This window comes from Phalacrocorax carbo, chromosome 28 (assembly GCF_963921805.1).
Source record: "Phalacrocorax carbo chromosome 28, bPhaCar2.1, whole genome shotgun sequence".
NCBI lineage: Eukaryota > Metazoa > Chordata > Aves > Suliformes > Phalacrocoracidae > Phalacrocorax > Phalacrocorax carbo.
The window spans coordinates 2,663,619-2,689,053 of record NC_087540.1 but is presented as its reverse complement, the minus strand read 5'-3'; the positions used below and the strand labels follow the sequence as shown (position 1 = coordinate 2,689,053).

At 47.2% G+C, this 25,435-nt stretch overlaps 2 protein-coding genes and 1 long non-coding RNA gene across 5 annotated transcripts in view; 1 reads left to right on the top strand and 2 right to left on the bottom strand.

Annotated features, from left to right (window-relative positions):
• Nucleotides 1-7,087, bottom strand: part of LOC135318200 (uncharacterized) — an 81,704-nt gene extending 74,617 nt beyond the window's left edge. Inside the window, exons 1-3 of the long non-coding RNA XR_010376546.1 lie at nucleotides 5,761-7,087; nucleotides 5,394-5,539; nucleotides 3,110-3,226 (exon numbers count right to left, since the gene is read on the bottom strand). This is a non-coding gene — a long non-coding RNA (uncharacterized LOC135318200). The remainder of the gene's footprint in view (nucleotides 1-3,109; nucleotides 3,227-5,393; nucleotides 5,540-5,760) is intronic.
• An 885-nt stretch (nucleotides 7,088-7,972) lies between these two features.
• Nucleotides 7,973-21,043, bottom strand: ANP32E (acidic nuclear phosphoprotein 32 family member E). Of its 3 annotated transcripts, none has more exons than XM_064475229.1 (7): nucleotides 20,734-21,043; nucleotides 18,897-19,046; nucleotides 18,152-18,274; nucleotides 16,507-16,672; nucleotides 14,812-14,969; nucleotides 12,824-12,878; nucleotides 7,973-10,830 (listed from the first exon to the last, which is right to left on the bottom strand). In XM_064475229.1, the coding sequence occupies exons 1-7, from the start codon at nucleotides 20,785-20,787 to the stop codon at nucleotides 10,766-10,768; spliced, it is 771 nt and encodes a 256-aa protein (XP_064331299.1). In that variant the 5' UTR covers nucleotides 20,788-21,043; the 3' UTR covers nucleotides 7,973-10,765. The 3 variants fall into 3 exon arrangements, with proteins under 3 accessions (XP_064331299.1, XP_064331297.1, XP_064331298.1); XM_064475227.1 differs by having other exon boundaries at nucleotides 7,973-10,833; nucleotides 20,734-21,042; XM_064475228.1 differs by having other exon boundaries at nucleotides 7,973-10,833; nucleotides 14,812-14,966; nucleotides 20,734-21,042.
• A 2,487-nt stretch (nucleotides 21,044-23,530) lies between these two features.
• Nucleotides 23,531-25,435, top strand: part of APH1A (aph-1 homolog A, gamma-secretase subunit) — a 42,448-nt gene continuing 40,543 nt past the window's right edge. The window contains exon 1 of the mRNA XM_064475225.1: nucleotides 23,531-23,608. Coding sequence (XP_064331295.1) covers nucleotides 23,544-23,608 — 65 coding nt within the window. The 5' untranslated portion in view covers nucleotides 23,531-23,543. The remainder of the gene's footprint in view (nucleotides 23,609-25,435) is intronic.

Genomic DNA, 25,435 nt, shown 5'->3' with positions numbered 1-25,435 from the left:
ATAAGATAAAACATTTTAATCTCAAGAAGTCCGTGCTTCAAAGAGAGCAAACCCCAAACACATGCATTTATCTTTAACACCAAAAGCTTTCAGTATTTCAAGCGGTACGACCTAAGCTTTCAGAGCTATATTAACTGCAGCAGGAGCATTGGATGGATGTACACAGGAGGTGTGATTACACCCAATATTTAGCATTAAAAAGTCATAGCTTGATTACATATGGAAAAGAATTAAAGGCATGGAACATCCTGGGTGGGCCAGCCCACAAACCAGACCCCTTTCATACAGACTGGTGAAACTTGAGCGCCACAGATCCGAGACGAGGCAGAGGGGGCAGAGGCCAGACCGGTCGGCACAGGACAGAACAGGCCCTCCAAAGCTTCGCCTGTTTCCCAACAGCCTCTTACAAAATTGCTGGCGGATCTGGGCCTTTCCCACCATTTTGTGCCAACCAACTGACCTTTACCTCCCGTGGCCCAATCTGCTTTGCAGAGTGTTCTGCATGCCTCGGGCCCAGAACTCGATATACGCCACAAGTTCTTTCAAGATTTTATGGCGCAGGACGACAGTTGTGTAACGAGACGGAGGTAACTGGGCAGTCACAGCTTGCTCGCATCTCCCCACCATTCTGAGCCTTCTGTTTAGAACAGAAAGCTCCCCACCCGCCCCAGGAGCTCCCAGAACCACAGCCACCTCTCCTTTTCCACATCTCTCCAAACAATTTGTTGTTGGTTTCACCACACCTCTGTCTTCAGTCTCTTTGAGGAAGTTTTCTTAATTGTTTGAAATCAGCTCTGGTTTTGGCTGTTGTGTGACTGACCTCCCCTTTCAGCCCTTGAACGTGGCGCAGAATTTACAGAATCCATCAGAGGAGAGCTGGGAGTCTATTCTCTGATGATGCAGGGTCAGGTGCCTGTTTGCTTGCAAGTGCTTAGGAAAATATTTTATACATATAAAAAACCCTATACATCTCTGTGTGTATATAACAGAGATCTATTTAAAGGAACTACACTTATTCCACATGGACAAGAGTTAACCAAGAGTTCCCTAAGCTATTGGTGTCTTTTAAGTGGAAGGAGAAAGGTAGGAGATGTTATGCAAAACGCCTTCTTGTAATTGGAGAAAATGACTCTGTAATATGCAATTAAAAATAATTAAAAGTACTAAACTGTAAATCGCTATCTTGAAACAGGCACTGATATTGGAGCTGATTTCCTATCATTTGAACTCTTATTTAGAGGAACGAATACATCTTTTGATGTTTGGTTCTTGTTTACCAGTGTGTGCTGTGATACAGCAAACTGTCGGGGGGTGAGGAATATTTCAATTTATCCTTCTGTAAGATTTTTCCTTAAGTGATAAAATCATTATTTTATATCCTGACTTACTCAAACTTTAATTACTTTACTCATGTTAGTATTAGTAATGTTTCAGGTTTTCCCTTTGAATTTTGGCACTGAGGTACCCTGTGACCTGGCTGAGACCAACCACTGCTCCTTTATATGAAACACTGTTCCTTCACACTCACAGTGTGAACGCGCTGCCCAGAGCCTGTTCCACCGGCGAACAAGGGCAGTATGTGTCCACCACACCATCCTGTGGCCACCCTGGCCACCAGTGCCACTCCTGACATGGAAGCAACTGGTTTATAACTATGAAGGAAACGTCATCCTTTCGTTCTCGTTACTGGTGATTATTTTCCAGTGGCAAAACCTGGGTCAGAAAGCCACAGAAAAGTTACAGAGCTATAAAGGAGATCAAAGGCTAAAGAATGAACTGAGCCGTAAGGCCCAGGACCCTCTTAAGACATGGTCTTACAACATTTTTAAGCTGGTTTTTGTTCAGTTTAGGCAACTAAATTAATTTTAAAAGTTTAAAATACATCCAGGGTACTTTGTAACTGGCTCAGTCCGTGTTCCTACCCTCATTGATACTTTGTAATGAGTTGACAGCTAGTAAGTACGCTACTCTGGGAGTGTGTGCATGTGTATACGTGCATTTTTATTACACAGATGGTATTTTCTTCATTTTAGAAGCAAAAAGTTTAGCTGGTTTTGTGGCACTTTTAAATACCACATTGCTCTTTTAACTTCTTGCACAAAATAGGGCACTGATTAGTTGAGTTTTCCACTCTGATCCTACTACGTTTTGTGGAGACCCTGTAATGGTGATACAGACGAAAGAACAGATCGAAGAACATATTTTTGTTAGTTTTCAGAAACACAAATTATCAAAGTCATTCATTTCAGTACTAATAATAGTTTTTGCTGTAATATGGGAGCTCATTAGTAACCAACGGCAGCACAGAAGAAATACCACGGTGCACTTTTAAGTAGAAAACCAATTATAAGCCATTGCTGTGATGAAGCTGAGAGACAGAACTGCGATTCTAAAAGGTATTAGGAAAGGTGCTTCCTGCAAACACACATTAATATCAACACAATTTTAGCCAGGAGGCCCCTTCCAATCTTAGGTTCCTAATTAAGCATTATTTCTGCATGCCCCCAATATTCCCGTGAAAGATATATTCCCAAGGGGGAAGGATATGACAAAACTGTCCCATTTTCTTTGTATCCCCCATGCCTTTAGCTATCTTTCCTTCAAGATTTGCTCTAAAGCCCTTACACGACCGCATCAGAGGAAAAGCACCGTCACGCAAGTTTATCGTAAAGTTACCATGCAGCTTTAAGCAAATGATCAAATGTAATTAAATTTGTCGACTGATACTGACATAACTAACAGACTCTTTCATCCCTGAAAAAACAAACAAACCAACCAAGAGATTTTCAGTTTATCTTAAATAAGTTCCCAAACGACAGGAGCTCAGACACATTTCTGGCGCTCCAGGAGAGACCAAGTGGTCTGACCCTCTTGGGTGGGAAGCCTTCCAGTCACAAGCTCCCTTCCTAAAGCCTCCTGCACGCCACGGAGGCTTCCCTGTTCCCCAGGTTTCCCACCTAAATTCCTCTCTGACCCCATCCTCGCTTCCCCAGCTCACAGTTGCACTGGAAGGCTGGCCAGAATGTCATCCCCCAGGCTTGCTCCAACTGTGGAACGACTGCCCTTCGTTCTGCATTTGGTGACTCCACTGAGCTCTGTCTTATCTTACCTTCAAGGTAACTGTCTTCTGCGTATTACAGCGCTGCTCTGAGCTCTCTAAGGGCCTCAGACACCATCACGCGAACTTCTTCATTGTTCTGGAGGTTACATGATGCCAACAATTCCTCTGCCAAAATAAGTTACTTTTAGAACAACGCTGACATGCGGCTGTACTTAAAATGTTAAAAAAACCCCAAACCCCAAACCAAAAAACAATCCCTCAACTAATATTTTGAGATAAATTCTTTTTTGAAAATTATTTGGTAAAACCATTTTGTAAAAAGTGTGTGGATATTTTATGTTTTCCTGGAATCTGCATTCCTTATCATGCTTTAACTAATAAAAAACATAGTATCAAGGAAACATAGAAATAAGAGCAAAAGAAAATGTTACTCTTAAATAGTAAGAGTGAAAATCAACAAGAAAATATCTTAATATACAAAGCAGCCACTTCGGAGGCCTTAGTGAGGATAGCTTTAGCCTGCAGAGGGAGGTCTCCCCACACTGCCTTTAGAGCTGGGCAACGAGAGGGGCTCTCCGAGGAAGCGGCTGCAGCGGGTACCGAAGCACCGCTGTCTGGCGGAGCTGCTCACGCTCCACCGACTATGCTGGGGTATCACTTTTGTTCTGAGCAGGACCCTTTTCTTTTTGGCTTTCATTTTCCCTTATCTCGCACGATCCGAGATGTAGGATGCCTGTCACACGCCTGTGTCCCCTCCCTCCTGCGGGGCTCTCGGGGACGGCTGTGACATGGCACCGCAGTTTCCAGGCTTGCAAAGGGCGCGTGGCAACTGCCCGGTGAGGCAGAACTGGAATTGGCTAATTACGCTGTGCCGAGCAGGCCAGGGTAACATCACGCCGCTCGCCGTTAGCAGCTCCTGAAGAACCTGTCCGGGCACTTCAGTACAGGCTGTTCGTACAGCTCTGGTTTAATGGACAGAAATTGTTAATTCTTCACCTAGGTGGAGCTGAGGAACTCTAATTTGCTACTCCTCGGTCATCAGTATGATTATTTTATTTGAATTACCTTAGCGTAGAAGGAAGTACACCTCAAACACACCAGTTTAACATATTATATTAATATAGGAAAAATATCTCATTTTTTCCAACACAAAACCAAATACGAAGTCTGCGGTCATTTTTTTTTTTCCTAGAACAGAATCCTTTTCCTCAGTGCCAGGAGCTCTCAGCCTTTATGTAAACTGCGGTTTTCTTTTGGTTTGTTGTTGTGGCCGTACATTTATTTTTGGATTCTCCCTCATTTTTGGCAGTTAAATTAGAAGCATGAGGAAAGGGTTTCCTCAATTATTTTGGGGGCTGTTTTGTTTTATTTTTAAATGAGACACTCAAAAGCAGAAACTGAAGCACACTATAACGTTAAAGTTTAAAAACCAGAAGAGTGTTCCCCAGAAGATAAACCTGTAACTCAAGTGAAGTCTCCCAACAGGAGTAGCACCAGAAATTTCACTGCCCCGGGCCGTGCTCTGCAGAAACAAATGTTCGGCTGCCCCGCTCAAAGCAGCTGCTGTCACTGGCTTTTTCTGTTCCCACCCTCCGCGTTCTGCCACCCCAGGGCAGCTGCTTGCCCTGCCTCTCCATTTGTGCCCGTCCTGCAGATCGATGAACAACAAATGGAGAGCGTGAGCGCACACTTACAGTATGATATAACCTTGCTCAGGCTGCAACCCCAAGCACAACCAAGAGACTGAGAAATTAGAAGTAAAAATGATTTAAGAATTATTTTTGTATTGCAATATAAATATATATTGAGATATCTCTTTTTGTATCTCAATATAAACACATCTCAGCTTCTGATCTCTTTCTTCGGTTCAGACTTTTGTAATGGTTACGATCTGTGAAACTGCTATTTTTTTAGTATACAGCAACATCTCTGGCTGCCAAAATCAACACACAGTACTGTCAAATGTGGCAGTTTTCATTTTGATAATGCTCATTACCTCATCATACAGCTCACAGTATTTTACACTTTTGCCCAAGCCCAAGTTCTTGAATTCATGTGATCTCATGAGAATGCCAGCTTCCCCTTTATCACATAAAAATGCAGAAGAGATGTGAAAGCATGCTCCCTGAAGGTTAAACACTGAGAGACCCTTGTGGTTTTAGACCCTCAATAGTATGATTTTTTAAAACTAATTTCATTTTGGGGGGAAAGGGGCGTAAAGGGTAAAAAAGGCTAACTCATCATCTTGGAACGTGTGGGAATGGCAAAGGATAGTTCTGCCAGTCCTTGGTTACATTACAGATGAAAGAAAACCCTTTTGTGTAAGTCTTACCTGCACTAGGGTTAAAATAGTGAAAAGGATGCCTGTCCTAGGTGGGTCTAAAGACACAGCGCACAAGCGTGACCAGGGAGGCCGTGACTTCTGCTACCAGACACGTGTAAAGCAGGAGCAATGTCTTTACAGGCACCTGCCGGGACCTGCAGAGGCAACAGCGCAAAAGTTTCCTGAGAAACACAACTGGCAAAACTGGATTTCCAAAATCCCACATTCAAATGCATGCCTTGCTGCCTAAGGAAGAGCAAGTTTATTACCCGCTCCCTCTGCAGCAGACCCATACCATCGCTCCCCTTCACCCAGGCACCTGCTGTCACCGAAAGGTGCCCCAAATCCTTTCTGGGACAGCAACTGTTATATTTACCTGAAATTAGGCGATAGCTACTGTGGGGAAGGTGGTGAGAAAAGGACAAATTTGTCCGGTGACTGTGCCACGTTTCCTTGGGAGAGCAGGCCAAATTTGGGTAACAAACATCTGAACTACACTGCAGCGCTAGCTGCCTAAAAGCACGTGCTTTAAAGAGTTCTTTAGCTACAGGGGTTTAACTAGAAAAGAATTTCTTCACGCTTCCACGCTGAGCATTTGTAGCAAAGTCCAGCTAAACGTAATCTTTTCTCACGCACGATGTTGAAAAAAAATCCTTAGGGATTAGGGTTTACAACTTTCCCCCCGTCCGTTTAGACTCGGAACGACATTCCGCTTCTCGCCACCCACCGCCGGCACAAAGCTCACGCAACCTGACAGGAAAAGCTTCTCGTGTGAGGTGGGGGTGAGGCAGAAAGGGAAGCAGAGGCTGGTTTAGGGTGGGAAGGAGGGCCTTAGCGGCAGCCGCCCGCCCTGCCAGCCCCTGAAGGGGCGACTCCGCGGCGCGGGGAGGCGAGCGGAGCCGTTGGGGAACGACCGTTGCGGGCGGGGGGGGGAAGGGTGAGGGGGAAGCGGCCCCCGCCGCGCGCGAGGCTGAGCGGGAAGGCGGGCCGCGGCGGAGGGGCGGAACTGCGGCAAATCTCAGCCAATCAGCGGCGGGGTCGCGGCTCGGCCCCTGCTGCCAGGAGTCGGGGGACCCCGTGGTTAACGGTTTCCCGCTCTCGGGGGCCCCGCGCGCCCCCTCAGCCGGGTTGGGGGGGAGGGGGCAGTAAAGGAGGCGCCCTCATGAGGCGTCCGTGCCACTGAGGAAGGAAGGGGAGGGGAAGCAGCACGACTGGAAGGGGGAGATAAGGGCCGACGGGCGGGAAAGCGACAGAAGGGGCAACAAAAGACAAAAACTCCGAGAGGAGAAGGAAGGAGCGGGAGGGAGGAAGCCACACGGCCACCCGCCAGGAGGGCTTCCCATCACTGCGACAAAATGGAGGACAGCAGAGCCCCTGGGATTCCACTGGAGACAGCAGTCTGGTGTGCTTCTAGCCTTTGGAGAGCAGCAGGCTTCCCTCCATCCCCACCTGCCAGCAGCCAGGGCAGGGAGCGAGCACGTCTTCCAGCCGTGTGGAGCATCTCGCCTCTGGGAGCTGGACAGATGACTTATGCGGCAGCAGAGGTGTGTTTTAAACCAGAGAGAGGCTGCCAGGCTGTGGTAGCGAGAAAGGTGGTTTATGGCAGGTCACGACAAGCTGCTCGCATCCATCAGAAAGAGCTCAGGAGCCTCTCAGCCCACGCTTCAAGTTTTTCCTGATTTTGAAGACCTGCCTACACAGCACTGAATTTCCTCCCATCTCCTTCACCATGCGCATACCAGAACAGAACAGGTTGGGTTTAGTTAACATAAAACCACCAGTAGCCCCTAAAGGTAGACTAAACTTCGGTCAAATGCAATCCAAAAGCTCAGGTTCCCCATTTGGTCTCACTCCAATGGGTGCATAGGGAGCGAGCGGCCAATATGGGACTTTAGATGGAAAAGCAATTTCGCCCCATGCTTAAAAAAAAAAAAAAGGAAAAAAAAGAAGAATCCCAGCAAACCACCACCCATTTCTTGGCTGATCACTCATCTAGTAGAAGAAAAGCCTGTTTAGTTACAAGCTTTCTCAAGTGCATCCAGGGGATTTTTGCCAAGAATGCTGGACTAATCCCAAAATAAAAACAATGCTATGTCTAGCTGCATAGGAGAAGCATCTTTTTTTAAACATTGTTCTGGAATGAGGAATAATTCATGCAGACCGAGGCAGCTACTTTGAAAGGACTGTAGCTCAGGCTGTCGGGCACACTAAGTCAGCATTTATGAAAAGCAAAATCTAAATAGGCTCTTGATATTAATTTTTGTTTGTTAAGAGCCAGACTTGAATGGGATTGATTTATACAGCATGCAAAAGCCCTGTCAGCTCCAACACCCGTTCCTACGTTAAACTCATCTGGAAACACTGAGTGAGCTAATCCAGACATCACTTGGGGTTTTCCATAGCATCCTTCCTCAACAATGTTACCGAGAACTGGAGTACCGTAAAGTCCAAGCTCTAGCCCCAGAAAGACACACAGTTCTGGAGGTTTCCCCAACAACGAAAAGGTATCAGGAAAGAACAAATTACCTCTTGCTCCATTCCTTAAGAAATAGCCCGTTCTCCACAGCTGTACATACTAGAAGAAGTAATCCAATACAATAGTCTCAATTTATTTGAAATAATTCAGTTTGAAAACTTTTTAATTTAAAATTTACAGCACACGTGGGGAGGAAACATGTTTTGTTACAACTAAAAATTATCAGAAGAGTGCTGCAGGGTTGTTGTCTTTAATTTAACACTGTCATGGCTTTATTCAAAACACAGTTGCACAAAATCAGTTACTCCAAACTTTTAAGGAAAGAGTTTGATAAGGAACCGAAACACACTATATACATACTGCCATACAAAGAGCATTAAAATAGGACAAAACCTCTACAAAATATAAAACCCACCCTTACATATTTGCATGAAAAGACCACCCACCAAGCAAAAAAGTTTCAAAAGTTATCTGGAGGCTCTGTATTACTTATTTTTAAAAATGCTATGCTGTTTCATTGCATGCCAAGCTGACAAATATGAAACTATACTTAGGTGGTAACACTGAGGAGAAGACAAAGTTACTTAGGAAGCTGAGTTTTGTGTGAGGCTCAGATTTTTAGATGTAGCGCCTGATGCACGACACTGCCAGTTGGTTTTAGGAAGCGTTAAGCCTGCCCAGCCTCGGGAAGGTCTGCTAACCCCTCGGAGTTTATCCTGTTCTGTCCGATTAGCTCATCTGATGGCAGAATCGGACTCGCTTACTGAAACAAGACCAGTACACAACCAGTTTTAATCCATCAAACCAGTACAGTTTTCCATTTAAACTATTATATGCATCAGTAGAAGACAGTTAAGGAAAATCCTGACGATGAGGTACTTTGAAGTACACGCTTATAAATAATAGGTTTCAATCACTTGCCGAGACTAAAAAAAAAAATAAGCAAAAAGATGGGAAAACACACTTTTCTATCTCAAAGCTGAGCACAAAGCAACTGCCTTGAACACAGAGCCTCCACGACAAGATAAGATGTGCACTTACCTAAGATTTCTACTCATTCAGTATTCATACACAAACACAGGAACTTAGATTGTGGTTGCAAATGTAGTTTTACCACTACTTTTCTAGTGTCTTTACAGATACTCATAAAAAAAAAGCAAACCCCATTTAGTCAGTTCATCTCCAAGCGTATTGCCGTCTGCCTGACTCGTTTCATTCGCATGCCCTTAATGGCTGGCTCTGCTTTACAGCTACGTGAGAAACTATGATTTAAGGCTCTATTCGGGGGGGGGGAAAACCCACACGCACAAGAAATCGGGCTTTGCGGAACTTCAACCCTGCAGTATCTAAACTTGATTTAAGAGTTGGAAGTCACGTTTAAAGTCTGCTAGTGTGTGAAATACCTATTAAAGATTTACAGGTAACCTATCTACGGTGACTGACTCTTACTTAGGTCCAGGAAATCTCCCTCTTCCCCACCCTTGGTGTCTCCCCCAGGTTAATGGCGGCTATTGTCAGCCAGGACAGATATAAAAATAAGTCTCTTGAATAAAGCTGTGTGTGATATTTGGTTCAGTACCTACGTGAAACAATGTAAATTAGGTTTATATCAAGACTACTGTTTTAAATCCAAATCATGGCTGAAAGGAACGCTGTACGTCTGAACTTGTTTCGCAGTGGCTCAAATAGAAAACATGAATCCACGGGGGCAGAGTTATTGAGACCTGTGGGTCACAATCGGGCTGCTAGGAAAAAAAAAGCTTGTCTGCACGTCTCCTGCACTTGCCACCAACTGCATGCAACAAGTTTCTGCAGCCATTCGATATAAAAAACCCTAAACTAAGTATTATACAGCAACTTCAATGGTTTGCCTACAACCAGATTTAAAAAGTTTAAAAGGTGACCTGTGAAGAAAGACTACCTTATGTTCATCTTTCCCCCTTCAACAATTCTATAAAAGTGGTGGGGGGGGGGGGGTTTGTTTGGAAAAAAAATGTGCTTGAAGGAATTACCCGTTAACTTCTGCATTAGAAATGCATATATTTTATAGCCAAACACATGATTGCTGCAGGATTCCTGAAATGACAATGCCGGAGCGAAGCGGGTGAAAGCTGAACAAAGACTTCTAGCGAAATGGTTTAAAACTACAGATTACTTCCTTTTGTTAATACCCGCAATGACTATTTTGGAGAAAATTTATGGGTTACAACCCTTTCAGTTTGCCGAGACACATTCGTGACAGTATCTAGCGAATACTCCAGCAAACGCTGAACACCTCAACAAGCAGGAGGAAAAAAAAAAAGACCTTCTGAAACCCACTGAGGCTTTACACTGCAACACACAGAACGGACAGAAGACTTAAAAAAATATTACAGGAGCCGCCTTTTAAAAAGCTGAAATAAAGGTGTCATCTAGTCGTCAATTTCAAATGGAATCCCTGGTAAACTCAGACTGTACTCAACATCTCACTGAAGAGAGACTGCAATTTGCCATAGAACATTTTTGAGTTCAGCTTTTTAAGTACAAAAAACTTCAAAATCTTGAAGGAAATTCACAATATTAAACCCATGTGAAATGGGCATTTTAACGCTGGGCTAACGATGACCAACACAGCAAGCTTGTAGAAAATTAAAGAGCTCCAAATAAAAGTCTAGGGGGGGAAAACTTGACAATGGCTTCAGTGATTATAGGGCTGAAAACTGTCGTCTACATATAGGTTCACTAACAGGCTATTATTTGGAATGATAAAAAGGGCAAGAATAGTAAAACCACACTTCTCCTATAAAAAGTTAACGTATTATCTTCTGTAGGGACATCTATGGTACATGGAGACATACAGATCTGCATAATCACTATTGCGTATTCTGTAACTTAAGAGTCTGGTCCTACTTGTGTCTAGAACAAATTAATCGTCCTCTTCCTCGCCTTCATCTTCAGGGTCTCGTTTCCTCTTCTCCCCTCGAATGCCCTCTGCTAAGGAAAAGAGGCAAGCACACAGTTATGTTCTGCTCAGACATCGGAAACGTCGCGTTACACGTGTAGGAAAGGCAACAGGCACAGGTTAGGGTTGGTTTGCGGTTATCACCGCGCTCACCACTGTGACATCTCTGTTGCTTGTGCCTCTCCAAAAAAGATCAGTTTACATCACTCTGAATAATTCACGCTCGGCCATATTAAACGAAGGTGAAGCTAAAAGCATGTGATGCTCCACACAGGAATTATCGAGGTGGATTTATAAAAAAGTGTTTCTGCTAATGTGTATTTGAGAACAGAAATGACATTTTGCTGTCTCCCATACTTAAGTTTTCAGAAGTTGCATACACCCTGCCCCAAACCCAGCAGTTTTTGCAGATACCAAGTGAAACACACTCCGTTCTCTCTCCGGTGACAAGCTGATACAAGCATCTTGCATAAACATCTTCGAGCTTATTCTTAGAAATATGCTTAATTCGGTCAGTGGACTGTGCGCTCTTGTGGTGAAATCATGAAATGCAATTTTGTCAAATCTAATAGATTTCCTTCCCAGCAGTCATTTCCTGGCTAATTAGCCATCCTGACCTCCTGCTTTGTTGTCTTAATGGATGCAAAGGCTGCATTTGTAGAGTGAAGAATCGGCATTACTACTTCAGAACTACTTTTTTTTTCAAGCGCAAGATACATCTCCAAAATCCGCACCGTTAAGCCAAGCTTAACGTCTCACCAAACGGGACTAGTCTGGTGAGACACCTAGAATTTGTTTACAGTTTCGACAGAATTTGGTGCTTCAAGGTTAATAGAAAACTTTGCTGTCTGGGGTCATTTCTAGATTAGGACGGAGTTCCTAACCATTAGAAAAGCCAAGTTTTGGAAAAGCCTTGTAGCAAGAAAAGTACAGAGAAGCCAGCTCATTTTAAGATGAAGCTTGATGATATTTTTTTTTCTTAAAGGGACTTCAGCAAAATCCTAGCCAGTGTCTTCACTTTACCACTTGGAACACAGAGATGTGTACAACTAACTGAGCCACCCCCCAGGCAGCCACGAATCAGAGCACGCTGATACCTGTGCAAGAATCAAGAACAAAGCTTGTGCCTGTAAAGCAGCTGCTGTTCCAGTGGTCCAGAACAGAGCGGGAGCAAACACAAAGCTTGGAAACCTCAAACAAGGTGCAAAAAAAAAAAAACAAACCAAGCGATAAGTCTGTCCTGCTTAACTTCTTGCAGGTCCTTTTTAAAATATCAAAAGATAAAATAAGTTATTTTATGAAAAATCACTTGAGGAGCCCATTTCTTGCAAACAGAACTTTACGTTCTGCAAAATACCAAAGGAACAGCATTGGCCTGCGAGAATGCCGCTTCTCCACATCGGTTATACACGCTCGAGACGCGGTACCTCTTCAGGCAGGATGAGCCGCGCACGCTGGATTTTTTTTTTGCAAGCTTTTGACTATTATGCATGTCTCTTCCAAAAGAGTAATTTATGAAGGTAAGAAGTTCAACCAAAAATATGATTAGGCTCACAAGCTAGGCTGTTAGGGTACTGGGTTGAGTTTGCCTCCTTCAGTTGCCTCTGAAGCAGAAAGGTTTACCAGAGCAGCCAAAGCAAGGTGTTTTAAGTGTATGTAAATAACATTTGCAAGGTATACAGAAAAGCCCTTCTCCATGTTGGAAAACTCAAATATCTAACTGTGTAGGAGATGCAATATCTTTCCTTTTAGAAAACTGCTTCAATGAGAGGCTTTGAAAACTGTCGCTTCTTCCTTATTTTTATCTCACAAGCCAGCGGACAAAAACCGACAAACACTGCACCGCTGCTTTACTACCTGCTCGTGCTCTGGCTTAAACTGATCCTAAAGTACTTCACACACCTTCAGAAACAGACCGGCCAGACAGAGCCTTATGCCATTAAAAGGGCACATCCGAGCTTGCAATGTTACAGAACTATAAAGAATCATTTTAGTCACAGCTTTAATAACTTGAGAACTTACCTTCTTCCTCTTCATCACCTCCTTCTTCGACATAGTCATCGTCATCATCTTCATCCTTTACAAAAATTGTGAAGTATTTTTAAATTGCTGTTAAGTTTTGCTTACAAATCCTGAGCAGAAATTCAGAAAATCCCCAACTGTTTGGAGCTCACATTCCACGTTTACTTGTTTGCTCCTGGACATCTGTACGACACCAGTGTATGATCTGGCCTGGAATTTTGATTTCTTTGTTCATCCCAGTTATCACTACCTTACACCAGCTCAAGAGAAAGTTATTGCAAAACCAACTGAAGAGGCCATGACAGCAAATAGAGAGAACATCCAGCTTTAGTTTTCCTTTTAACTCACTGTCATTAAATGATGAGGAAGAGGAGAAAGCAGAACAGCTAATATCTTCACAAAATTATTGGTTCTATGTCAAATGAATTCAGCTGTTGGGGATTTTTTTCTTTTTTTAAGCTGATAGCTGAAAAATGTGAACCAATTAACAATCAGCAGCCCCAAAAAATTAAACAGCGGTGCAAGATCCCTGCCCTACTGGCACAATGTCAAGCCTTGAAGACAAACTGAAGCCTTATTTTTATACCCATCTGCTCTATCAGATTTTATACATAAGGTGATGGAACAAGTGAAAACGTGAAAACGTTAGAGAGCCTGTCTGACATGCGGCCTTCAAACATGGGAATTAGAAAACACTCTGGATTAATTCATTGCAATTAGAATGGTGCATGATTTAATTTTCCACATTAATTTTCCAAAATACAGGGGGGAAAAAAGCTAGCAGGCCTGAACTCTTTCAAAACTTTACATACTTCACCACCTGTTCCCTACCTAAGCAACGCAAGAGACAAGCTCAGTAGCCAGTTTTGGCACACCGTCATCAGAAGAGCCACGGTTCTCGACTCCCCCAAGATTTTCTTGGCTCTGCGTGGTAACTCCCCGTCACCTAACGTGCCGAGCATATGCAGATACTAACGACCACACACAATTTATTCCTGATATTCTTCCTAGTCATGTATTATTCATTTACCAAAGAACAACCTCTGAGGTCTTGGCCTCAAAACAGATTTACTTATTAATTTTAGCTTCATTAATTGTGTTACAGACATTACCCCTTCAGAGCCTTATGGCAGGAATGAAGTTACATTCCTAAGCAAATCATATCAGCACTAGTTAGAGGAACAAAATGAAGAACACCAAAGAGTTTAGTTCAAGATCATCTACACATCCATGTGAAATGCAGCTGATCAGAAGTAAACTCTTATTAAAAGTAACAGTAATGGAAGTGACATCGACAGGGTCTTTCTGATCCGAAAGGTGCAAGCTGCTTGCACATCCTTGCACGCAAAACCCGTGCCAGGCACATTCTCCCTCGGAAACCCCTGTGGCTGTCAGAGAGCACTGAATCAGGGCTCCTGGGCTTTACTTCTGTGCAGTAATTGTTTAGGTATGACCAGCTTGCATCTACGAGAATCTATTCATAACCTTGTAAAACACGTATATTTTCTTATCTTAATACTCCTCCACTTGCTTTTTAACACAGTACGATTTGAAAGCTCCTGTGGGCTACCTCCCCAGTGCTTCAACACCACCACTGCCAAGAACATTTTCAAGTGAGTGCATAGTAAAAACCCAGCATTTATCACAGCAAAAAAACACAGACTCTTCCTTTGTTTCATCTCACTCGAAGTACCGGTAACATGGTGCTACTTCATTCTTTTCTTTCGTGAGACCAGGTTATTTTCTTTGGTTTCCCAAAATAAATTAATTTATCCTACTGAGTAAGTATTGCTATTCTGACAGTGTAATTGGTAGTAGTGCATAGTTTCAAACCGTTGGGGAGAATGGATTCTTTGGCTTACGGAGAATAAAGAGGCTCTACCATCCTGCAACCTTTAGGGGTGGGAGAGAAGTCAAGCCTGCCCTGGGAGTCAGGCCAGACCGCAGGCAGTCCATTTCTTGGATTTGGGAGAATTTACAAACTTTACCTGAATCTCTTCTTTCATCAGGTAGGAAAGACCAACTTCCTCCTCCTCTTCTCCTTCCCCTAGTTCTGAACCTCCATCATCTTCATCATCTTCCTCTTCATACTCTCCTGGAGGACCGGCTTCATCCTCATCTTCATCGTCGTCTTCTTCATCTCCTTCTGAAATGAAGGATAAACTTACACATATACGTGAAAACTTAAGTTCCATTAACTCCTCTTTACGCAAGTTTGCGTGCACCAGGTCAAGCTAGCTGTAATGTTTTTTTTCAGAAGGGTTTGGGGTTTAAAATTTTTTTTTACTTTAAATGCGGGCAACAGGTGGGAAACAAGCACGATTTTAATGAAGTTAAGCTTTAGCATTTTATTCCCTGAAGAAAGGCTACCAATGTTTTTACATCACAAGCTTCAGACAAAATTCTCAACGCCTGAAGCAGCTACGCCTGCAAACTGCTGGGAGGGAGCTGAAAATTTAGGCAGTGGAAGGGGAAGAGAGGCTTCTCTATAGAATCAAACCCTCAAATATTTAAAGGCAAAACCAGCTGAACACATTACACTTATCCGTTACTTAATCACTTACTACTAACTACGAAACACCTACGGTTCCAAAGAGTTGAGCTCCCATGTCATTTCTGTGTCTGCAGCATATAATCACTTTCAGAGTTTCAATTAAGCGAACTACAAGAAGTGACAAGGTGATTCAACGCTTCAATTAATTTTCAAGTTAATAACTTATTAATCTATTTTCAAATATCAGGTTTATTTTCACATTCCAAATATCAACTATTTGGCTTTCAGTGAGTTCTTCTAAACACAGGCTTCCAAACTCTGATGTGCCTGCGTACTCGCCCGCAGCCCCTCGCCAGCCACGACCCAGCGCACAGCCGTGGCAGCTCCCAGCTCATGATTTAAGAGGGCACAAAGAGAACACTGAGAAACCTCTGTCCTAAACAGGTACAGCCCAAATCCCACTCATTATTTGTGTGGGTATCTAGAATGCGGACGTGCGTACATCACATCAGCCCATCGTGTTTGCCAACAGTGCTCAAACACGTTTTGGATGGGGTTTTTTCCTCAACAGTTTAAAATGTGCCACTCGTCTGTGGAGCCAGGTACATCTAAGGAAGAGCGCGCAACCACAGCAATGTGGGACTCGCAGCCGCACCCTGACAGACCTATACCTACGGGTTTCGTTTTCTGTCAGGTGTCAGGGGAAAGAGTAGGGCTAGCCTCGCTAATGACTCCAACTGAGGTCAGACCAAAAGGAACTAGATACATTTTTTAACAAAAACTTGTATCATACCTCAGTACAGGACTGAAACCACGACAAACAGTGAAATTACAATTTTTCATACAAAATAAAACATGTTTGTTCCCTCGCTTTGTATCATTAGGCAGTGCCAAAGTGCTTTACTACTGGCAACAACTTACTTTGAGAATATTTATCTCTTTGTAACAGTATCTTTTGTCAAATTTCCTTAAACTCAGAAGGCTTCTGCAAGAACACTGAACATCTTTGACAGGAGTTTTCCTTCTGTATCATGGTGTATTAATACCAACCCAGTCCTAGAGGTCTGTGTTTCCAAAGTAAGAGCACAGAGTTGTGCTAGTGCATTCAAGAAGTCACCATACCACACGCTACGTCTGCATCTTTATTACAGCACGCTATTTCTATCCACAGTTTATTTCAGGAAGTTACCCTCATCATCATCATCTTCCGAGTCCGGTGCCTCATTATCTTCCTGATCAAATCCATCTAGGTATGTGATTTGCTGAAGCAGCTCAAAAATGCTGTCTCTGTAATCCTCGAGGTTTGTGATCTCACAGTTGAACAGGTCAAGGCTCTTCAAGTTTTTGAGATTTTGCTGAAAATAAATGAAAACGTGGGTATTTTTCCCCCCATTTCTTGACATGGTACTTCAAGTTACAGTGCGGTCATGGCCCAAGTACAGTTAACCGTACAACCAGCTACAGAATTTCTTTTGTCCCCATCCCTTCTTTTCTATTCAGTATTTTCCTCCCCATTAAATACAAACATGATCACCGTGATGATTCTATTAAATACAACATCAGCTGGAGAAGTTGTTTGCGGCAGTCAGAACGCCTCACAAAAGAGCTTTTGCAGATCACCTCCACGGCCCATTTGCAGCACGCCCGAGTCATCCCTGAAGCACCAAACCGCCTTGCACGGACCTCCTAATGCGCATTTGGGTTTGGTGTTTGCGTCGCCTGGTTTTGGTCAGGCAAACATTTAAAGAGCCCCAGCCGCCTTTCAGTGAACAGTTTGACTAATTTAATTACAGGCGTCTTGGGAGGAGCAAGGAAGGGGCACTCAGTAGGATTTACAGCTATGCTGCAGAATCTGCTTTCCGAACAGTGGGTCCAGACAACCGACACTGATTTTCCTCACCTCTCAGACTTCACGCACACACAGGACAAGCCACCTGCATGGCCTGGCAAGGACCCGAGGTCTAAATAAAAGTTACATCTTTCTATAGATCGCTTTAACTGCTTTACTTGGTCTACTGTCTGCTGGGCTAAAGCACCATGATGAAGACGATGAATCTTTACAAGCAGTTTTCCAAAGGCACAGCCTGTATCAAATCCTCAAAAAAATCACCGGCTAGAGAAATGGCTGCGCAGATCAGGCAGTGACCGGCGCTGGCAGCTTCCTCCTACCTTTAACTGACCCCCTACTGGTGCTCCCAGCTTTGGCCCAAACTGGCCGTCCCACACGCACATCCTAATCGCTTCAGTGTCACGAAAGCTTAAGGCAGTTGCTTTATCAGACAAACTATACCTTAACAAATGACCACAGGAGGATTAGCAAGACATAAACATGGCTACTTTTCTTTCAAAGACAAAAGAGAAGCTCCAAAATCTCTTATTCAGTCCATCCGCTGCTAACAGAGAGGAATTGTCCAGCGGTGCCTTTACAAGTACTGTCTCTAATAACCAGGACACCGAGTTAATCAAGTCAGGACCGACTGGAATACTGACAAACCAAAACCACCGCAGTATTTGTTTTACATGAGCTGGCAAGAAAAAAACAATATATAGAACATATGAGAGGTAAGAAATGTCATTTCGCATGCCTTTCAGCTCAAAAGGAATATGAGCTGCTAGAACGTATCGCGCCGCATCTGTGTACTTGCCCATTTCTTACATTGTACTAGTTTAACCCCTGTTTGCTGTTTCTATGCCGTGCCTGAAAAACCTGCTCGTACACAGCCCCTACAGCTAGGTTTGTACCATTCCATTGCAAAACAATTCATTTCTTGATTTAAAAAAACAGTACTTATTAGATTTAAATGTCCCATTAGCCCCTCTCACTTCATACTTACAAGAGCTTCCACAGTGCCAAGATCTTTGATTTTGTTGCCGCTTAGATTTAGATATGTGAGATTTGGACACCTTTCTGCAAGGACCTCCAGGCCTCCTGAAATGATGTTGTCGCTCAACTCCAGCTATGACACAGGAAAAACAATTAAGTTGCTAAATGCTTAGATTTTCACCATCCGATTCAGACCCGCACCATTTTTAATCGTTCTCCCTTCAGTTCAGTCAAAGCTGAACTCTTTTGAAGAGTCCCACAGGTTAACAAGCAGCTGTTGAGTTATCGCTTTGCCCATCGAAATGTTCCGTTCACTTTGAGGATTATAAAGTGCTCCTTCAAATCTTCACGGGTTTCAATACTTTAAGTTAGGAGAACACCTAATATCAGAATTCACCGTGAGCCTTCATTCTGCCGGCAACGCGCAATTTCACCGGCTGGGCAACCTGACAGCCTCTTACCGACCACCAGCGCTTGGCAAGACATGGCCAACCTTCGCATTTTGAGCAGATGAGTGTTTACGGTCCCAAGAGTCATCGACCAAGCCCCATTCGGCCATCGTTCACCGGAGATACCCCAAGCCAATTTCAGATCTTAAAAGAAACCGCCCCCCGTGGCCAGGCCTTGGCATGGTTTCACATCTCATCCAGCACTGTCAGCGCCACCCAAGTTCAACGCAAGCGCCAAAAGGCACGACCACGCTTGTCACCCAGGACTTTTACTTCCCAAAGCACCGTCAAGCGCGACACACGTACCTTTCGGAGCTTACTCAACGTGGGGAGTTTGGCCAGTGACGTCAGCTCTACGTTGGCCATGCTGAGAAACTCGAGTTCTTTAAATGAATCATTCAGACCTTCGATTTCGCCGTTGCTGGATCGGCAGTTATCGAGCACCAACTCGGTCACCTTCGAACGGGACAGCACGTCACTCGTCAGTGTAATGAGCAGCAAAAACCCCACGCGCTTCATCCGAACCCCAACTTGGGGAGCGTTCAGTTTGGTGTTTGGTTTAAATTCAGGCTAGACTCGTGGGCTGAAATCACTGACACTCGCCTATTTAAAAAAATAAAAAGCATGCAAGTTCCCCTTCCTCTGAGCATGCTTCAGATTCTGCAAAAACTGTTCTCTAACCCCAAACTCTATCGACACACACTTTTATAGCTTCTCACCGTGCCCTTGTACACGAGTGAACTCCTAACTCGGCTTTAAAGTCTGATAGTTTAATTGTGCGTGTTCAAACCTACACCAGCTCCAGCTTCTTTCTGAACCCCAAACCTGGCTCCGGATTATCTTAGCAGTGAGTTCTGCAGGTTAATTAAGCCCCATTAAATAATTTCCTCACGCCAAAGCCACTAAACCAACCAGCTAATCGATACTTTGAGAAGCGGTAACGGGGGGCAACCAATTAATTTTCAATTATTTTATCTGCAGTGGAACGTACTGCTCATTAGAAAGGACGGTAACAAGGCGACTCTTCCTTTCCCCCGTACGCTTTGAAATAATATCATCATTTTAAAACCGCCGCAGAAAGCTCTCGCTATTGTTTTATATTTCCATCAGAAAAACATTACTGCAAACAAGGGCGAAGTTTTAAAGCGAGCTGCCAGGGGAGCGGGGACCTCCCCGGCTTCGCCCGAGAAAGGCGCACGCTAGAGGCACGCCGAGGCCTTTCCAGACGCGACCCACGGATAAACTTACAGAAACACGCGCTGTTTGGTTAAATCAACACTTTTCGGCACTTTCCCCCCACCCCCCCGACCCCCCCCGCGGGTCGGGTCAGCCTCGCGGCGACACCGGCCTCCCCGGAGTTTCCTCCTGGGGCGAGCGAGAGGCGCCCGGCTTTTCCCTCTCAGTGCCCTGGACGCAAAGCGATGGGCCGGAGCCACGCGTGGGGGGCGCCGGGGGCCGCCCCACGCCACGCGTCCCCCCGGGCCCCGCCGGGCGGCACTTTGCGAGGGACAGCGCACGTGAGCGCCCCGGCTCCCACCTTCTTCTCTCCTGTTTGGGGTTTTTTTTGCGTTTTTTTCGGGAAAAAAAAAAAAAAAAAGGGAAGTTGGCGGCGGGGGGACGCGCCGCTCTCCTTACCCGGCTGGGTTTGGGGGGGGGTCGGACCCCCCCGGCGGCAGGGAGGAGCGGGACCGAGCCGGCCGCGCCACGCAGCGCACGGCGGAGGGGGGCGGAAAACAAAATTTTTAAAAATTTTTAAAAAACGGAAAAAAGGACGAGGGGAGGGCGGAGGCTGGACCCGGCGCGCCCGTGACCTGTTTACTGGAGCCGCGCTCGCAAGTTGGCGGCGGCGGAGCGGGAGGGGATTAACGGCGGCCGCGAGTTGGGGGCCCGCCCGCGCCCCCCGGCCAACTTCGGGGGGCTCGGGGCCAAGTTGGCGGCTCGGAGGGGGGCGCGGGGCCCCGCCGCCCGCCGCCCCCCGCCCCGGGGCCGGTCCCCGGAAGCGCCGCCCGCGCCCCGCGGGGCTCCTGCGCCACGGCTGACCCAGATTCGGCGGCGCCGGCGGGCCCGGCCCGAGGCGGCGGCGGCGGCTCTCCCGTGCGGGGGCGGAAGCGGGAGCGCGGCCCGCCGCCCCGCCGCCCCTCACCTTCTCGGGGGCCCGGTTCCTCAACTCCAGGTTGATGCGCTTCTTCATCTCCATCGCCCCCCCCTCCCGCGGCTCCGCAGTGGCGAGGGAGGGTGGCCGGGCGCGGCGGGGGACCGACCGCGGGCTCGCTGCTGCTGCTGCGGCGGCCGCCGCCGAGGGGGAAGCGGGAGTGGGAAGGGGAACGCCGCGGGCAGCCGCCGCCGCCGCCCCGCTCCGCCCGCAGCTGCGGCCCCGTCAATGGCCGCTCGCACACTGAGCCTCCATGACATGGCGCATGGCGCCCCCTCCCGCCGCCACGCCCCCGGGCCGGGGCGGGGCTTCCTCCGCGCCGCCGCTCTTCTCATTGGCCCCGCCGCGACGAGGGGGGCGCCGCGCCATTGGCTGACCGCGCTGCCCGTCCGGCCGCGCGGCCTTTTAAAGGCGGGGAGGAGAAGGGGCGGGGCTGCTCTTTGTGCGCGCGGGGGTTGGCGGGAGCGGGGCCCCGCGCGCCCGTTGCACGTGGTGGTGGCGGGGACGGAGGTGGTCGCGCGTGGGGCTTTGCACGGCCGGGTGTGCGTGGCGGGGGCAGCGCTGCAAGCGGCGTGGCGCACGTGGCGTTTTGCGCGCCCGCTTGCGGGGGGGAGGGGCTTGCGCGGCCTCGGGGGGCCGCGGGTGGGGGTCTGCGTGCCCCGCTGCACTGGGGTGGGCTCCTCGCGGGGGGTCGCACGGCTTTGCGCGGGAGCGGGGGTTTGCGCGCCTGGCCGCAGAAGGGGGCTGCGGGCAGGGGTTTGCGTGCCTGGATGCGCGGGGGCGGTGCTGCCGGGGGTTCTCCCGTGGGATCTTGCACGAGGGGTTGCGCACGGGGGTTTTTGCGTGCCTGGTTGCGTGGAGGTGCGCGGTGGGTGTTGCACGCCCAGTTTCGTGGCGGGAGTTCGCCCGGAGTTTTTGCGTGTCTCGTCGCACGGGTGCTGCAGACGAGATTTTGCATGTGGGATTTTGCACGCCTGGCTGCAGGTGGGGGTTTGCATCCGGGGTGTCGCACACTGATCGTGCGGGGGGGGCGAGGGTCGCATGCCCAGTTGCACAGAGGTTTGCACACCCTGGGTTTGTACCCTCTCCTGGAGGTTCTGAAGACGAGGCAGGGCATGGAGGCAGGCGCTTCCCAGCTTTGCTTTTCCCAGCAGACCTGTTCTGGCACATCCTCCACAAGCGCAGTTGCTGCAGGAGAGCTCGCCGCAAGGCGGGCCAGGGGCTTACTGAATGCTCTGGTTAAAATGTGGGTGCTGTCGATGCCCCGCTAGTGTTTCCCCACCAACGGCTGCGTGGGCCTTGCAGTTAAAATGGCAAAAAAAAAACCCCAACAAATAAAGGATGTAAAACCTCCTCAAACAGGGAAATGAGCAGGGGATGATGCGATGCCAGAGCAAACCCGCGGGTGAAACTCGCTGGGTCCCGCCAGGTCTGGCCAAACCTCGGTCCGGGCTTCCCGCAGCCGCCCGTGACTGAGAAGGAGCTGCTGTTGTTGCTGTTAGTTTGCATTATTTTGTGTTAATATGCAGGAAGGCATCTTTGCAAACAGGTTTTATAGGGGAAGGGAGATGTGTGAGCAAACAGCTGTGTAACGGTGTAATTCTTTATTTCTGAGACATTTCTGAGTGGACACGTATGGTCTTTATGTATCCGGAAGCATGGAAAAAGTTTTTGCTATTTAAAATTAAATAATATTTCTATATTTAAAGCTTCGGTCCTGGAAGGTGCTGATCTCCAGCCATGCTGTGGTTGCTGAATCATGTCCATAAACCACTGACACCCTTAATGCTCAGTCCAGGCAGGAGCGCAGTGCCAAGCTGGAAGTGTTAGTCCCTCCTAAACAAGCAACCCCAAATATTTGTGTTGATTCTTTTCACTCTGAGACACAAACAGGCTGAGAAGTTTTGGCAACTCGGTGGCAGAACAAAAAAACCCCAAGGTGGGAATCTCCGCTGGCCTGTCGCGCTTTGTGTGAGCTGAGCAGCGAAACTTTCCTGTTTCAGTATCGCACAGCGCGAGCTCAGCCAGCCCGTTTCTCTGGTTATTTGAGGAGGGGTTAAAAATAGGGTCAAAAAGAGTGAATCTTACCGATTTGGTGCCGAATTTGGTCTGGAATGTATTTTATTTTAGGGGGGTCTCGAATGCGAAGTCACCCACTGATGGGGGAGAAATAATGGGTGGGTTTGCCGAGGGGGAGAGCCCCTCGCAGCGCTGCTTGTGGCCCCGAGGGCAGAGCGCCGCTTTGCCCGAAACTGGAATTTACTGGGGATCGGTGCTCCTGAAGTGTGGAAAAAGCATACATTTGGGGAAAAAAATACACATTAGGAAATAGAGGCTTGTTGGGGAAGTTGAGGCAGGATTTAATACCAGGAATATTTGGTCATCGTGGTGTTGTACTTATTGCTTATTTCACCTACGTTGTGGGGCTTAAGCCAAGCCTGGGACCCTCCGGCATCGGCATCGCCCACGCCAGGATCAGCATCGTTTCAAATTTCATGTCTGCTTCTGGAGAGCAGCAGAAAAAGGCATTTTGGGGTAAAAGCCAAACCTACAAAGTATTTCTAATGTTGCCGATTAGCCAGAAAAAAAATGAGTGTATTTGGTGAGGCGATGCAGCCAGTCCGTGCCCTCCCCGAGCAGCCCCGGCCCGGCCGCCGGGCTCACACCTCGTCTGGTGTCTCTCTGCCCCAGGAGTCCTGCTCCGAGCGGCGTGCCGTGAAGTAAATGGCAGGAAAATGGGAGAGTTAAGGAATAAAAGGAGAATTATGCTTTTTCTGTTCTGTTTCAGATCCAGTTGCGCCATGGGATGCCGATGGAAATGGTTCGTGTTCACCGCTCGTGTCAGGGCTTTAAGATCCGATGTGAGGTTGGTATCGATGGACGTACCGGGGCGCTGCGTGAAGGCAACCTGCGAATAATAAATGCAGGAGACCGGCCTCAGCCCTCATCCGTAATTGTGTAAATCTACGTAAAGTCAAGTTTCCTTCCCCAAAATGCCATCCTCAGCTGAATGGGCCTCTCAAAAAGGGGGGGTTGCGAATCCCAGGGCCGGTCGCCTCCTGGCTGGCCCCGTGGCCCTGCTCTTCCGTGGTCAGGTCCGTCTCCTGTGCGTCGCAGGCTGCTCTGGGGGTGAAGCCAGGTTCTGCTGACCCCCCCCTGTGGCTGCTCCTCTGCAGAGAGCAGGATTGCCAACACCTGGAGCGAGGAAACGAGCTCTAAAGCCACCCCAGGCCCTTTTTGTGCCTTCCTAATTTTTGCATCCATGAGGTTGCGGGGGCTGGATGCCCCTTCTGAGGCCGGACTGTGTTAAATGCAGCCAAAAACCAGTTACCCTCCACCCGCTGCGGGTTAGCAGAGGGTGAGCAGGGCTGCATCAACGCCTGCTCCAGGACTTCCCTGGGTGCTTGCAAGGCCCCCGTGGGCTGCAGCTCCCCCCGGGATGTTGCACCCGGGTCCTCGGAGCCATGCGAAGAGCAACCGCAGCGTAATTTGTTTCTCAGAGTTTGATACGGTGCCGCTAGAAACCACCAGCGGCCTTGAGAGACCTGCGTGCTTCTTGCCTGAGGAGAACTAGGAAAGGTTTTCAAAACCTTTTCAAAGCGGGAAATCCTCTTTGTGTGAAAGCGGCTTATCCTGTGGAGGTTTGCTGGGAGCGCTGGGCTGGGTTTGCGGAGCTGAGGGTCGGGTGGGCATTGCACGAGCACTGAAAAAGGGGGTAAATCTGGGAAAGCAACTTGTGAAAGTGTCCAGACGCGGTGCGGGAGGATGGCTTCACCCCCGGCTTCGGGTGCAGACCGAGGAAAAGCTCCCGGCTTTGCTGTCGGGGGGGACCCTGGGTGAGGTCTTGGTTTTCCTGTTAGAAACGTGGGCGTGCCTTTCCAAAGAAAAAGAATTAAAATAACATCTTGGACTCTTAATATTTTCACTGATACGAGTGCGTTTGCTTGCTCTTAGTATCGTGTGTGAGACTGCAGGTCTTGTAACAGAAAACCTGGGGTTTTCCCCCAGTCTGAGCTCCCCAGGGTGGCCGAGGACGGTCCGGCTGGAGCGGAGCCCGGCGGCAGGGACCGATGCTTTTCTCACCACTTGAGGGAAGGTGCATTTAGTGCTGCAAGAAAAAGGGCATTTATAAACTAAAAGAGATTTTGGTGAATAATACCCACTTTGGGAAAGCGGTGAGGTTGTTTCCAGCTCTACATCGTTAGCTGTAATTAGGTCAGGACATACCTTATCCTAAACACTCCTATAACTTGAGTATAGTTTCTCGTCCTTCTGGTCTTGAAGTGAGCTATAAAACTAAGCTGGGTTATTAAATAAACTGGGTTTATTGTATATGTCTTTGCATATTTAACTTTTCTGTCTGGTTGAGTTTGTGCGCTTTTGGAAAGGGCTTGTGATTTTCTGTCCCTCAGTGTCGGGAATGCCACCACTGGGTACTGATGCCACTAATTAGTAATATTCTTTTATTAATCAACTTAGCACGTTATAAGCTTCGTGGACCTTTTTAATTTTCCCTTAATTTTTTCTCTCCATAGCAGGGTTAAAAATCTCAGCGCTGTGTATTCAGAAGTGATTTTCCAGAGCTCTCCTAGGCAAAGCTCAGCTTTTTTTATCAACTTTTATAGCAGCGAGGAGCCAGGAGGTGGCACTGGCTGGCAGCGCATTCAGGTCTCGCTCCCTTCAGCAACTCCTG